Here is a 14438-nt window from a genome sequence, read left to right on the forward strand (position 1 = left end):
ATACTCACAAGTCAACTCGGGCTTGTACCAAATTGGGAATGGTGGTTGTAATGGTAGTGTAGGGATAGGAGCGATGTGCCCAATGCTCAATAGTTTGGCGTACATGTCCTTCAAAGGCATGGGTAGTGGCGGTAGTTGTTCTGAAGGGTATCTTATATAGGGTCTTTGGTAGTGATTTTGGTTGTTTGACTGGTTATTCGTTCGATTGGGGGAAAAAGGTTGGTTAAAGTTCATGTGTGAGAATTGAGAGGTAGGTACTTGTGGATTGTGGGAATCTACTTTCTTGCCCCTATACCCGCCTTCCAAGTGGTTAATATCACCTTCCCTCTTTCTTCCAATAAAACCCTTCTTTTCTACTGGCATTGCTATTCGCCCAGCTTTAATCCCTTGTTCTATCCTCTCAGCTATGCGTACCGCATCATAAAAATGTTGAGAGGAGCTACCCATTAGGTGCTCATAATAAGGTGCCTTGAAGGTATTGGCAAACAAGCTCACCATTTCTGTTTCTATCAAAGGGGGTTGGACATGCATGGCCTCATCCCTCCATCTTTGCGCATAAGCCCTTACCGACTCCTGGCTCCTTTTCTCCATTGCCATGAGACTTGTTCGATCAGGAGCGATTTCCATGTTGAACTTGTACTGTTTGAGGAAAGCCTCCACCAAGTCTCTCCAGTTTTTGATCTTGACACTATCCAACCTCATGTACCAACTCAATGCGGACCCTGAGAGACTATCCTGAAAGAAATAGATTAGCAGCTTATCATCGCGGATCACTTCTGCCATTTTATTGCAGTAGGAACGAAGGTGGGTGTTTGGACATTCCAAACCAGTGTACTTAATGAACTCTGGTATCCTGAAATCTTTTGGTACCACGATGTTTGGTACCAGACACACTTCAGCTGCTCGCATAGGGTCAAACCAATCATTACCCTCAACTGCCCTTAATCTTTCTTCCAAAGCAAATAACTTGTTCTGGTCCATCAGACTGGGAGACCTATTATCTGGGGTTCCTTCCGCTGTTAAGTCAACAGTGACTGGAGCATGAGTTGGTAGAATAGGAGTAATAGGTACAAACTGCTGCCCATTGGCCGAGTTTGCCCCCTGATTTTGAGATGTTTGAGGAATGTGAACTGCTGGTACTCCTTCAAGCTGTTGTGCTGATGTTCCCTCCCCATTCTTAGCTCTTAGAAGTTGCTCCAGTAAGTCGGTTAGCCGAGAAACTTCATTCTTTACGGACTCCAACTCGGTCTGATAATGTGACTCTAAGTGAGCTCTCTCTTCGTTCTCCATTCTTGCTCGAGACCGGGTGTTGTGGATTTTGGATGTGGGACCTATGTTTCACGGTCTGGGATGTATGGAGAAATGTAAATGAATGTATGATAAAGAAACAATGTATGAATGCATATGAAATTTTTTAAAAAAACGATTGATGGCCAACATTCCTCTTGTATAATGGGCATGGATTCTTTTTGTCGCATTCCTTATCAGGAGTAATTTCTGCTCAAGCTGCTGCTTTGGTAGGCTTATATTTTTTTACAAAAGATGGGTCAAAGCCCCTTTTCATTAATATTGGCTAATACATCTCTTAAAAAGATGGTACAAAAATAAAAAAGAAAAATACATCAATCTTCCTCTTCATTCATATCTCTAGCCACTGGTAGAAAAGCGAGACCTCGATTCTCAATTTTCTCTAAGAAGGCGTCCGTCTCAGCCAAGCTTCGTCGATAACGAAAAATGTCCCTTCCTACCCTTCGAGCATTGGCTCTAATAATCCGTGCGTGAATGGCAGCTTCATCCATTTGCTCATCTACTTTGGCCATCTTCTCTATAAGCAACATGTTGTTACGATTCAAGGTATGGTTGTTGGTGTCGATCTGTTCTTTATGTTTTTCTGAAACTTCCAACTTTTTGGTCAACTGTTTCACCTTTTCTCGTTCTTTGTCAAACTTCATCTTCAGCGTTCTAATTTCAATTTTCTTAGCTGCCAAATCTGCCTTCAAAACCTCCTCTTCATTCCCCTTTCTTCCGAACTCTTGTAATTCAGCTAGGTGACTCTCTCTCATCACGTATTTCTTGTTTAACTCATCATACTTCTCAATTCGGTCCAACAACTCCGCTTGAACATGCAAGAATTTGTCCTCGACATTCTCTTGATATCCGTTGAAGTCGGCTTTCAATGCTTCCAATTCAGAGCTGCTTTGCATCCAATCTAAAATCAGTTTTCCTTTTTCTTTCTCAGATTCTTCTATTACAGCCTTTCTTTTGCTCAATTGCAACTCCAACACCCCTATTTTCGCATCTCTGGATTCGAGCTGTTCGTTTAGAAACACTCTGCTTTTATCTCCTTCCATCATCATCCTTTCTAATGCTGCTTTATCTCCCTTGCTCTTTCCCAATTCTATTTGGAGCCTTTCTAATTGCTCCATAAGGTCTTCCTCATTACTGACCTTTTTTCTTTTCAATGTCCCTTCTTCAATTCGTGAAGACCCATCTTCTGGACATGGCTTTTTCGGAGCGGCAATCGGGGTCAAATTCCTCCACCTTTCATATCCTTCACTTGAGCTCGGGTCTCTCAAACTTTCTGACTCCTTTTGAATCATAGTCAAATGGCACCAATCTTGTTTGATGGTTTCAAGAACTTCTCTCGCGGATTGATCCTTGAAAAACCCACAAAATTCAGCAAGTCCCACAGTTCTTGGGATGTGTTGTATGCCACCTAACTGTCTTATTACCAGAGCCGGAGCGTAGCTGACATAACCTGTGATCCCAATTAAAGGTACCCAACATTTTTGTCCACAACTTACTATGACATCAACTGATTTAACCCAAGGGGCCTTCCAACTAAAGCTGCTACTAGGTAACTCTTGCAGTTTTTCCATCCAACCTTGATCACCTAGGATTCCCCATTCTTCTTCCTCCACTATCTTCAAGGGTTTTTGGTTAAACCACCAAAAATTATTAAAGATCGGCTTCTTGGTTTCAACATGGCTCACCATCCAGATGTATAATAACTGAGTACAACATCTTACTGCGCCTTTCCCTGTCTTTCTAAAATGGTTGAGGGTCAGTAAAGTCTCAGCTAATATGGCAGTTGTAGGGTTGACATGAGTATTTTCATATTCCACGAATGCAGCAGCAGCTTCTAGACTTATAACCCCTTTTAAGCTTGGAAACAACACAAGACCATAGATCCCCAGAGCGATTAACCTGTCTCTTTCCAGCACTGAATCGTATTGTTCTTTTTTCCTTTCTAATTCAACTTCCAAAAATTTCCACTTTAAACCGCTGCCATTCTTCTCTAAAAATCTGCTCATATGTGGAATCTTCAATAATTTCGACAATTCAGGAATCACCTTGTCATTTCTCAAAGGAAAGTAAACCCGGTGTAGGTGTTTGGGAAACTCCATCAACATTCCATACTCCTCTATAGTGGGACATAAATCCACATTTCCAAAGGAAAAACATCTGTAATCGGGATCCCAAAAATTAATCAAGGCTTTGATTGCTGGGTTCAATACTTCTATCCTTGCAATTTCTAACAATCGCCCATACTTCCCAAAAAATGCTGCCTCATCAATGTTCTGACTATGGCCTAATATTTTCTTCATCTCATATGTTATGCAATTCAGATCTTTGACTACTGGAAGCTTCCTTGCATCATATCTAGAGCAGTTTCCTTCTGAAAGTTGTGACAATTCAGAATTCTGCCCATATTCCACAGTAGAAAATTTGGTAATGATGGCCATCTTTTCGTTTCAAAAGACCTGAAAACCAAATGCTTTATGGTTTAGATGGTTTTATGCAAAATGTATTTTGTGGAGCATACACCCTATAGTCAGTTCTAAATTTTTTTTTGTGCTTTGACGAGGGTAGGTTGGCTATTCAGTCTCTAAAAAGGGTCTCTTGCTGTCCCAGTGATTGCCCTCGTGGAGGCAATATGGGGGCTTGTAGGCAATGAGATGGCACATGTACCAACCATTACCAGTCTAAGCACTCAGCGAAGAGTTGGGGTTTACACAAACTTAAACCTTGACTAAAAGTCGTAAGGTAAGCTGCTAGTCCCCCACTTAACTTAAAGTTTGTGTGTGCTCTCAATAATCAAAATATGTGATGCATGTGACAGTTCTATACAAATGCATGAAACAGTTCTATACAAATGTATGAACAATATTGCGTAAAAATATTTAAAGCATATAAGCAAATAACCAAAGGAAAGGTAAATTAACAATAACGCATGAAGACACAAATAAATCAGACAAAAAAAAAACAAAGCTTAGTCCACTTTGTCCCCAGTGGAGTCGCCATTCTGTCGCGGGGTGCGCGACGTCGCGGCGATCGTCCACCCTCAGGGTGTGTATAGGGGGATGGATATATCTATCTGGTAAATATGGAGAGACAAGGAGTTCTTTGTCTCTTAATAAAAAATGGTGTGGGAGTCGCCACCTAGTATTTTGGTCACTAGGAACCCTAACTGGTCTCAGAGATCGGGCACGGGGACTGGTTGCGTAAAGGGAAGGTTTTAGCACCCCAAATACGCCCTACCTAAGGTAAGCTGCTTTGTTTGTTTGTCTGATAAAATCAAGGTCCCGTTGTGTTTCCTAGTTGTTGGTCCATCTATGGTTCAAGAAAAGTCCTCCTCAATAAGGAGGTCCTTATCTTATCGGGTAAAACCTAACCATGCTAATGTCTATGATAAAAAAACATATTTAATATCAGGAAAAAGTTTTGTGTATAAATTCATAATCCCGAATACTAAAGAAAACAAAAAGAATTTTTTAGAATTTTTGAAATATTGGCCTAGTTCTCATGGCTTGAATAAACTGGTTATTAAAGCCAGAATGCATGCTAATACATATATCGTTTTGAAATTTTCTTTGTTGTATAAAAAATATGATGTTGTAATATTTATATATATATATTGGAGAGACTAGGCCGTATTTTAAAACAAAAAAAAAAATAAATTAATTATGTATATTTTTTTTTGATGTTTTGACGCAAATCGGGTATTTTAATACTGGGTTGGTATTCTTACGATATAAAAAATATAACCAAATATTAATCCACTTTGATAAAAAATGCAGAAAAAATCAACAATATTTTTAAAAAATATTTAGGAAATTTTTAAAAGTAAAAAAAACATTTTTATTTTGAAAATCTTTGATGTTTTGATGAAAACCGGGTATTTTAAAACCGAATTTGTATTTCTATAACGTAAAAATACAAACCAAAATTGATCAAAATACAATAATAAAATTACATAAAAATCACATATTTTCTGAAATAATTTTTTGAAGAATTTTGGTAATTTTTTTTTTTATATATATATATCTATATATAAATAATCTAAAACAAAATAATATATAATATATATAATATTAAATGGGCTGGGCTGGTCCGGCCCAACCAACTGGGTTGGGCCGGTCCCAGCCCCAATTGTTGCTGGGCCGATTTCGGCCCAAAATCGGTTTGGGCCGATCTCGGCCCAAAACTATTATTTAGTCTGGGCCAGGCCCGGCCCAGAAGACTAAACTGGGCCAGGATCCACCTGGCCCAGACCAAAACGGGCGGGGGGAATTATTTTCCCCCCACCCCTGCATGCAGAACGCTATTCGTTCTGCATGCAGAGAAAGAAAGAAAATAAAACGCAAGGATGAGGGAGAAGGAGGGTTACCTGGCGCGGAGGCTGGTGGCGGCGTCTTGGCGAGGCTGTGGCGGAGGCCGGTGGCTCACGGGCGGCGGTGCTGCGGCTGTTTCCAGTGGCAGAGAGTGAGGTTGTTCCGTTTCCTTTCCCTCCCGTTTTCTCTCCTCTTTTTTTCTTTCGGGTCACTTCTCCCTCTTTTGGTTTTTTCTCTTTTTCTCCTTCGGGTCTCCTCCCCTCTGGTCCTCCTCTTTCGGGTCCTTTTTATAGAGCCAAAGCCATGGCCTTTTTTACAGCTCACATGGGGGGGGCAGCCGGCTGGTCGGCCATGGACGCGGCTGCCGAGGTTCGGCGGGTGGTGCGCGGTGGGTGGTCGGCCATTGTGCCCGGTCGGTGGGCTCCAGGCGAGAGAGTGGCCGGCAAAATTCAAACAAAAGGCATCCCTTTTTCCTTTTCTTCCCCGCTGCATGTTCGGGGGGAAAGAAGGAAGATGAACAGTGTCGTTCAAAACGACACCGTTCTGCCCCTTTCCTTTTTTTTTTTTTTTTTTTTTTTGAATGGATGAAATGGCGTCGTTTTGGATAAAACGCGCCGTTTCATTTAAAACCTGCAAAACGCCAAAACGCGCCAAAGTCCAAATCAGCCCTCAATCATCTTTTGTCCCTTCAATTGCATCCCTGCCGAATTTCGGTCTTCGCCCCCATAGTTGGCCGCGTTTTTCACTTTGGTCCTTGGTCTCTGAATTATGCAATTGAGCCCTCAATTGACCAAATAACTTCCAATTTCTTCAATTAGGCCCCTGAATCAATTAATTCCAGCCCCTATACTTACGCGCCTTCTTCAATTTGGTCCCTGGTTTCGGATTTCTTCAATTAAGTCCCTAATTGGCCCTTAAACTTCAATATTTATGCAATTAAGCCCCTGATTTGACTTAATAAATTCCTAAAAAATATATTTTGGCCCCAGAACTTAAATTTCTTCCAATTAAAGCCCCAAATTGACTTAAAAATCAATTTTTCTTGCAATCAAATCCCCTATAAAATCATTTAAAAATCCAATTAAATCCAAAAACATCCAAATTTGGGCTTTTCTCCTCCAATCCAAATTTTCCTTCTCCACAGGGCTCTCCTCCTTCAATAATATACTGTCAAAAATTCCATCTTCATATTTTTAACCTCATTGAACAATTTTCCGACAATTTTCTGAGCGCTTCTGCCTCCTGTTATTTTTTCTTAACCTCCTTTGGCTATATATATATATTTATATATATATATATTTTATGGGGGACCCAAAAATGGGTTACAACATACTGCATGCAAAGTCTCAACCATCAGTAGAGTTTTGGGAGGAAGTTTTCAATTTTCACTAGTTCAAGCTCTGTTCTTTTACTTTCTTTTGAAGTCCATTTTTGTGATTAAATCCCTTTTGTATGAAACGATATATTCACATTTGATTAAGGGAGAGGGAGAGATTATCTATAAAAAAACTGTATTCTTTAATATATGGAATATGAAAAGTGATTTTAGTAACGGTGGTCAACAGACATACATGCACTTTTGCAGTCGCTTCGCCAACATACATGGGTGAGCTCTTGCAATTTTATTTCAGCATACAAATGACTGATTGGATGGTGCTATCTAAACGAAATTGTAACCTCATGTTCATGGCAAACCATATCCCCCTTCGCCATATCCAGACCCATAGCCCTCCCCATAACCCGATCCACTACCATAGCCTGAACCAGGACCAAATCCACCTCCTCCTCCGCCCACCCCACCACCACCACCACCTCCTCCTCCTCCACCGCCCCCACCTTTGCCCCCACCACTTCCACTTCCATATCCAGAACCACTTCCACTACCATAGCCCGAACCACCTCCAGACCCAGAGCCTCCACCTCCTCCACCTCCACCTCCACCTCCACCTCCGCCACCCCCTACCCCACCACCGGAACCATAGCCTGAGCCACTACCAGACCCATAGCCAGAACCATACCCTTTTCCACCGCTGCCGCCACCACCGCCACCACCTTTACCTCCTCCTCCTCCTCCACTACCACCACTACCACCACCATATCCCTCACCACCCCCAGACCCGGAACCATAACCTGACCCAAGTCCTGATGCTGAACCACCACCACCACCACCACCACCTCCTCCCTGCCCTCCACCTCCACCTCCACCTCCAGTTGCCTTTAGTATCCTAGCAGCAAAGGTGAGGTCTACAATAAGCAAGACCAAAAACGCAGCCCCTACCACCCTCAAAGCCATTTCCAAATGAAACTAACACAATATATCTATATGTTTGTGTGTCACTCACTATATAAAATACCAAAATGCTTTGTCGACCGAAAATGCTTGAGGTAGGAACCTTATATATAGGCATTGCCAAAGTTACCAGACACTGTTTTTGAGAAGAATATTAAATTTCTAGTACCTTCTATCACTTGCTAGTCTTGATGATGATTGAAAGGAACGTGTGATTTAGGTGGTTGTTTAGTGGAGGGTGCTGGTGGTGGGTGTGGCGGTGGTGGTATTGTGGATGACTGTCTGTTTCAGTCTTCATGCAATGTTTGCATAGAATAAAAGATTTATCCCCACTTTTTGACATGAAGTGTCTTATAATATATAACTTTGGAAATGGGACCTATGGCTTGCATCGCCCACTCTATCATTCTGTTCAAATTTGAACTCCACTTTCAAATTTTAATACATGAAATATCCATGCACTAACGGTCTTGTGGTGATTTATGCTAACAATTGTCTCCTTAAGCATCAATGCATCCACTAATACTAGTAATTTAAGCACAAAGATGTCTGTTTAACCTCTTCAAGTATTATTCACAATGGTCTAAATTTGCACGACGAACTGGGTTGTTCAGTCAATTTCTTATTGCTGGTGGACTTCGAATAGGACTCATCTTCTTTTCCCATATAAAAGAACACTGGGCATCGTTGAATATAAATAGATGTGTACTTAATGCTGATTTATAATTTAAAACTTGGTGCCTGTTTTGATGCATGAAAGCACTATCCTTGCATTACTACAATGGAATGTGAGGCCATGTACATGGTTGATATACATACACAGTAGTCTTCTATTCTTGCACAAATTGAATTTCAGCACTATCACTGAAACTTAATAAAACATGGCCATTGGTGATATGTAATTCGGAATAATCTTTGCTTTAATGTCTGTGCCTTGCATCACATCCTTTTTTTATTTATTTATTTTCCTCGAGCAAAACATGGCATTGTCAAATGCTAGTAGTTTCCAACTTTGGTGCCTCTATTGATGAAAGCACTATATATTCTATGCTATCAAATTTTTTAGTATTCTTCGTATGTTTTCCTGTACAATAGAAGAAGCCACAAGGACACAGTGTGATTAACTCCTTCTAAGCTTACACGTATTCCAGCTCCCATTGAACTTCTCAATCCCATATTCTACTCTTCAGGATATCCCGAAAATCTTAGGCCACAAACACCCACTAACTTCCCAACCAAAATTTCCCGGTCCCAATCTCTCCATGGAATGCCAAGTGTGGTCTCTGTCTTCTTTCTTTCGATTTACGCTTATACTGACAACTGGCACATTGCTGTTTTCTACTTTGCTGCCTAGGGTGTCCATCTGTATAGCATGCTTGCTTTCAATCATAGCTACCTAGCCATCATTTCCTCGACGAAATAAGAAATGGGCTATCGTCATTTCAAGTACAGTGAACAAATCACAGCTTCTCTAAGCACTTGTATTTCATACAAACAATAGGTCTAGAGGTCCTTATGTTTCTCTCAAATCTGCGATTAGATTTTAAGAGGATGCTTGTTTAACACGGTAGTACTGACCAGGAGATAAATTGGTTAGGGAGAATTTTTGTGATGTGAAGGATGCCAGCTGGGAAAGAAGTGGAAGCCATTATTTTCTTACAAGTGGCAACAATTGTGTGCATGTGCCCCTTGATTATCTAGTCGGTTCTGTTTTACCAACTCCATTAACGAATGTGATCGGAAGATTCTTCATGGATATACATGCTCTCATTAGTAATACTTAGTATCATCAACAGTGATATTTTCCCATTGATTAATAAAGGATCGACACAGAGAGGGTAGCAATGTAGTTGTTAGATTTAAGATCCAGTAACAGATTGTAGAGTTAATTCAAGTCAATTAACGAGTTGGGATATGTCATTTTTGTTGAAAATGATGCTTCTTCCTTTTTTTTTTAAAAAAAAGTTTCTTGATTTTCATCTAGTTTGGATTAGATTCAATTTATCCAAATCAATTATGTTATGGATTAACACGTTGGCTAACCTGATTTTTAATTAATCAAAACCAATTTAAATTAAAATTTAACTCAAGTCTTGATTCATGGGTTTTATTAGGTCAATCTATTGATAAAGTTTAATAACTGTAGAGGATAATAATAGGCAGCGGTAGCTATTGTGGCTATCTGTTTTTTCCTCCATGACTTTCGTGCCTATTTCAGAGATTATTATAAAAATTATTTTTTACCTATAAATGTATTAAAATAATATATATAATTTATTTTTACATTAAAACATCCAAATGATTAAAAAACCAAAAAAATTAATTTAAAATTTTTAAAAACATAATTGGACGAAAGCAATCAACATTTAAGAAACTGTTTGGGAATGCGGTGCAAACTGCATTTCTAAAAAATTTAATTTTTTTTTTGTTAAAATTTAATATACTCTGTAAGTTTTAAATCGTTTTGATGTGCTGATGTCAAAAATAATTTTTAAAAAATAATAAAAAAATCGTATGCGTGCATTTCGGCACGAAAAATTATTTGAAAAGCAACCGCTACCACACTGCTAAACATACTAAAGAATATGTTTGGGAACGCGGTGCAAACCGTGTTCACAAAAAATTCAAAATTTTTTTTGCTAAAATTTAATATGTTTTGTAATTTTTAAATCGTTTTGATATGCTAATGTTAAAAATAATTTTTTTTTTTTTAAAAAATCATTAACATACATTTTAGTACAAAATTATTTAAAAAACAACCATAACCACAACCACAACTACGCTGCTGCCAAACACTTTCTAACTCAAATTTATATCTTCTGTCACTGCAATAGCATAAAAATAAACACAAATTTTAAGGAATATTTAGCTAATAAACTATTACTCAAACGGAGTTTTAACTATACAACCAACAGTTTGTGAAATCAATGACTCCGGTACTCCATCACTCAATCTGATAACTTTTGCCTTCATCCCGTATTCAGTCTTATCATGTTTTGGATTTTTCTTAGCACATGCTATAAAAATTTATGGAAGTCTCGTACGTAGTAGCAAATTCGTTTTTGTTAGCTAGCTTGATCCAAAAACAAACTAGGGTTTATACAAGCAAAGAGCTCTTGCTTCATATTGTCAACTTGCTCTTGATAGCATCCAATATATATGTTCCATGGCATCGGCCGAGAAAGAGCTGGTATTGATTCTAGAACATTTAATATCACTTGAAAAAAGAAAATTTAGATTGACGTAAATTGATCAGGACATACTTTTAAGGTTTCTTTTCGCGATAAACTTAATTTTGACACATTAACCCTAGATTTTTTTGAAAGGAAGAGTAACTGTAAATCTTAAGTTCTGCTTAATTGGTTGATGAGAAAATGAAGGAAAATCAAATTTGAAACTTTGAAAAAGTCTTAACTGTTCCTGTCCAAAAATGTGTTTTGATCATGATGCTCTAGAAAAGGAAAAGGAGAGGCTTGAAGTGCAACGATTGCAAGCTATAATTTGGACGCCAGATCAATGCAAATTAAGTTGTTCATGTAGCAGAAGCTGCAGTTGCAAATTATCTTCTAGATAAGAGTTCAGCCATCAAAAGTTCTTAAAAACTGGAGCCTGGGCGTTTAGAGGTCAGTACTGAAAAAAATCTTACAGGTTAGATTTTTGTGAATTCATGTGTAAGGAGTTCAAATTAACTGATCACCAGTTCACTTTGGCTCTACAGTTTTAAAAATTGAATAAATCTAATTTAATCTTTTAATAAAATTTGATTTCATGTATAGTGGGTTTTTAGTCTACAATGAGTTTTTTTAAAAAAACCAAAACCAAACCAAACAAAAAGAATTAAAAATTTCTAATTAGTTTTTTTTTGGGTATAATATCTATGATCAGTATTTATTTCTTTATTAATTTTATATCTGTTTTTCTGTCATTTTTATCACTCCTGGCAAATTTGCAGTCATGGAATTTTCAGCAGCCATGTATTGAGGTTCACTGATTCCCACTGCTGGCATGTTTTTTTCACTCCATGCAAAGTCTGATAAACTGTCGGGGAGGAATTCTTGTCTTCTATAATTACCCTTTTATAGCGACAAGAGCCTGTTTTTATGAATCATTGTATTTATTTATTGAAACTGGGGAGGAGGGAGGATGCTAGAATTTGAGAATATATATATATATATATATATATATATAGTTCTTGACTCTAGTACTATTACATGCAGACTATAAGTCACATGCACGCAACTTGCAGCCGCTAGCGAACATGCTTGATGCTAGCTAGTACATGAAAATATGCATACAGGTAATGCTACTACAATTTATTTAACATACAAATGACCTCAAGTTCATGGCAAACCATATTCACCATCCCCTCCATACCCTGATCCATACCCTGACCCACTACCATAGCCAGAACCAAAGCCGGATGCTCCTCCTCCTACACCACCACCACCACCACCACCACCACCACTTCCTCCTCCTCCTCCACCACCCTTACCACCACCATTGCCACTTCCATATCCTGACCCCCTACCATAGCCAGAACCAAAGCCGGATGCTCCTCCTCCTACACCACCACCACCACCACCACCACTTCCTCCTCCTCCTCCACCACCCTTACCACCACCATTGCCACTTCCATATCCTGACCCACTACCATAGCCAGAACCAAAGCCGGATGCTCCTCCTCCTTCACCACCACCACCACCACCACCACCACTTCCTCCTCCTCCTCCACCACCCTTACCACCACCATTGCCACTTCCATATCCTGATCCACCTCCACTTCCATAGCCTGACCCATTTCCTAACCCAGTGCCTCCACCCCCACCTCCTCCTACACCACTGCCGGAGCCATAGCCTGAGCCACTGCCAGACCCATAGCCAGAACCATATCCACTACCTGACCCCATACCACCGCCTCCACCGCCGCCTCCACCCCCACCCCCACCCCCACCCCCTCCTCCTCCAAGATCACCACCATATCCCTCACCACCACCAGACCCATACCCTGAGCCATGACCAGAACCTGATCCAAGTCCTGATGCTGAACCACCACCGCCGCCCCTCCCTCCTCCACCTCCTCCACCTATTGCCTTGGGTGACCTAGCAGCAAAAGTGAGGTCTAGAATAAATAAGATCAAGAATGCAGCCCCTATCACTCTTGAGCTAGCCATTTCCAAACTTCACAACTCAATGTAGCTAGTGAAGAAATTAGCGTGGTTCTGTTTTTGTCACTCAATATATAGAAACCGATCGATGCTTCTTGACTGAGAATGCTTAAGGTGGTAACCCTATATATAGAGGCATTGTAAAGCTGGTGATGATAGAAAGGAATGTATGTTTTGGGTTTTTGTTAGTGGTGAGTGTTGGTGGTGGCCTGGTGGGAGTGACGGTGATGTGGTGGAGTACTGTCTGTCTGTGCCTTCATGCAGTATCTGCCTAGAATAAAAGCTTTATCTCCACTTTTGACTTGAGTTGTCTTAAAATGTACAAATTTGGAACTGGGACCAGTGGCATGCATTTCCCACTTTCGTCATTCTGTTCATATTTGAACCCTACTTTTGAAGGCATGGAATTTACAGACACTACCACTTGTTTGGTGATTATGTTAACAGATGTCACCTTGAGCAAAAGTTTATCAACTAACAACAGAGATTTATGCACACAGATGTCTGTTAATTAATCGTCCTTGTATTTACATCACACACTGGGTTTTGCAGTGTGCGCGCGCGCGTGTGTGTGTAGTTGTTAGATAGCATTTTGTAGAACACTAGTCATAATTTATTATTAATGCTATAGTAATGGGACTTGAGGGATTCATCTGGATTGATTTTACTATTCTGAATAAAAAAGCTCAGCACAATATTATTTTAATTTAAAAAAACACAGTTTTTTCACTGACTGGACTCGGATCCATCAAGCTGGGCCGGGTCAGGTCGGGAATACACCGAAAAAGGGTGCCGGAATGCTGGTGAATAATCTAAAACTTTGGTTGCTGCATATGCTCTGTCACATGAAAACACCATCCTCGTGGATCACTGCTAATGGGAATGTATATATACATGGATGGTTGATTGTTAACCTTCAATTCTTGCGCAATTCATCATGACTTCTAGTTCCATGCGTTTACAGATTAGCATCACTTCCATTAATGCCATGTCAAATTTATTTTAATAATACACTGTAAATGCATTGGTCTAATGGTTGTGCCTGGCAGCACGTAATGCATACCCTTTTTTCCACGATTTTTCTTGAACCTCAGTGTCTCTTCTAGTCACGAGAGCACTATCGGTGCCATCAAATTTCTCAGCGTTCTCCGTGTGCATGTTTTCCTATCCAATAAAATAAGCCCTAACTTTAGGTAGGGAGAACATCTCGTAAGCCTATAATTATGCAAGAAGTTTCTATTGTACTGTCCGACCCTATATTCTCTCCATGGAGAGTTAGTGCGGTGTCTGTCTTCTTTCTCTAAATACGCTTACTCTGACATCTGGCACCTCACTTCCTTCTACTTTGCCTTGGTTGGACATCTGCGT

General features: G+C 39.8%; 2 protein-coding genes across 2 annotated transcripts; both read right to left on the bottom strand.

Annotated features, from left to right (window-relative positions):
• Positions 1–7299: 7299 nt before the first annotated feature.
• Positions 7300–7908, bottom strand: LOC133696467 (glycine-rich cell wall structural protein 2-like). Its single transcript, XM_062118658.1, has 2 exons — positions 7809–7908; positions 7300–7745 (listed from the first exon to the last, which is right to left on the bottom strand). Exons 1-2 carry the CDS (start codon positions 7906–7908, stop codon positions 7300–7302), a joined length of 546 nt encoding a protein of 181 aa, XP_061974642.1.
• A 4337-nt stretch (positions 7909–12245) lies between these two features.
• Positions 12246–13076, bottom strand: LOC133696469 (glycine-rich cell wall structural protein 2-like). Its single transcript, XM_062118660.1, has 2 exons — positions 12647–13076; positions 12246–12337 (listed from the first exon to the last, which is right to left on the bottom strand). Exons 1-2 carry the CDS (start codon positions 13074–13076, stop codon positions 12246–12248), a joined length of 522 nt encoding a protein of 173 aa, XP_061974644.1.
• Between the last annotated feature and the right edge of the window lie 1362 nt (positions 13077–14438).

The sequence above is a fragment of the Populus nigra genome, chromosome 6 (assembly GCF_951802175.1).
Source record: "Populus nigra chromosome 6, ddPopNigr1.1, whole genome shotgun sequence".
In the NCBI taxonomy this organism is placed as follows: Eukaryota; Viridiplantae; Streptophyta; class Magnoliopsida; order Malpighiales; family Salicaceae; genus Populus; species Populus nigra.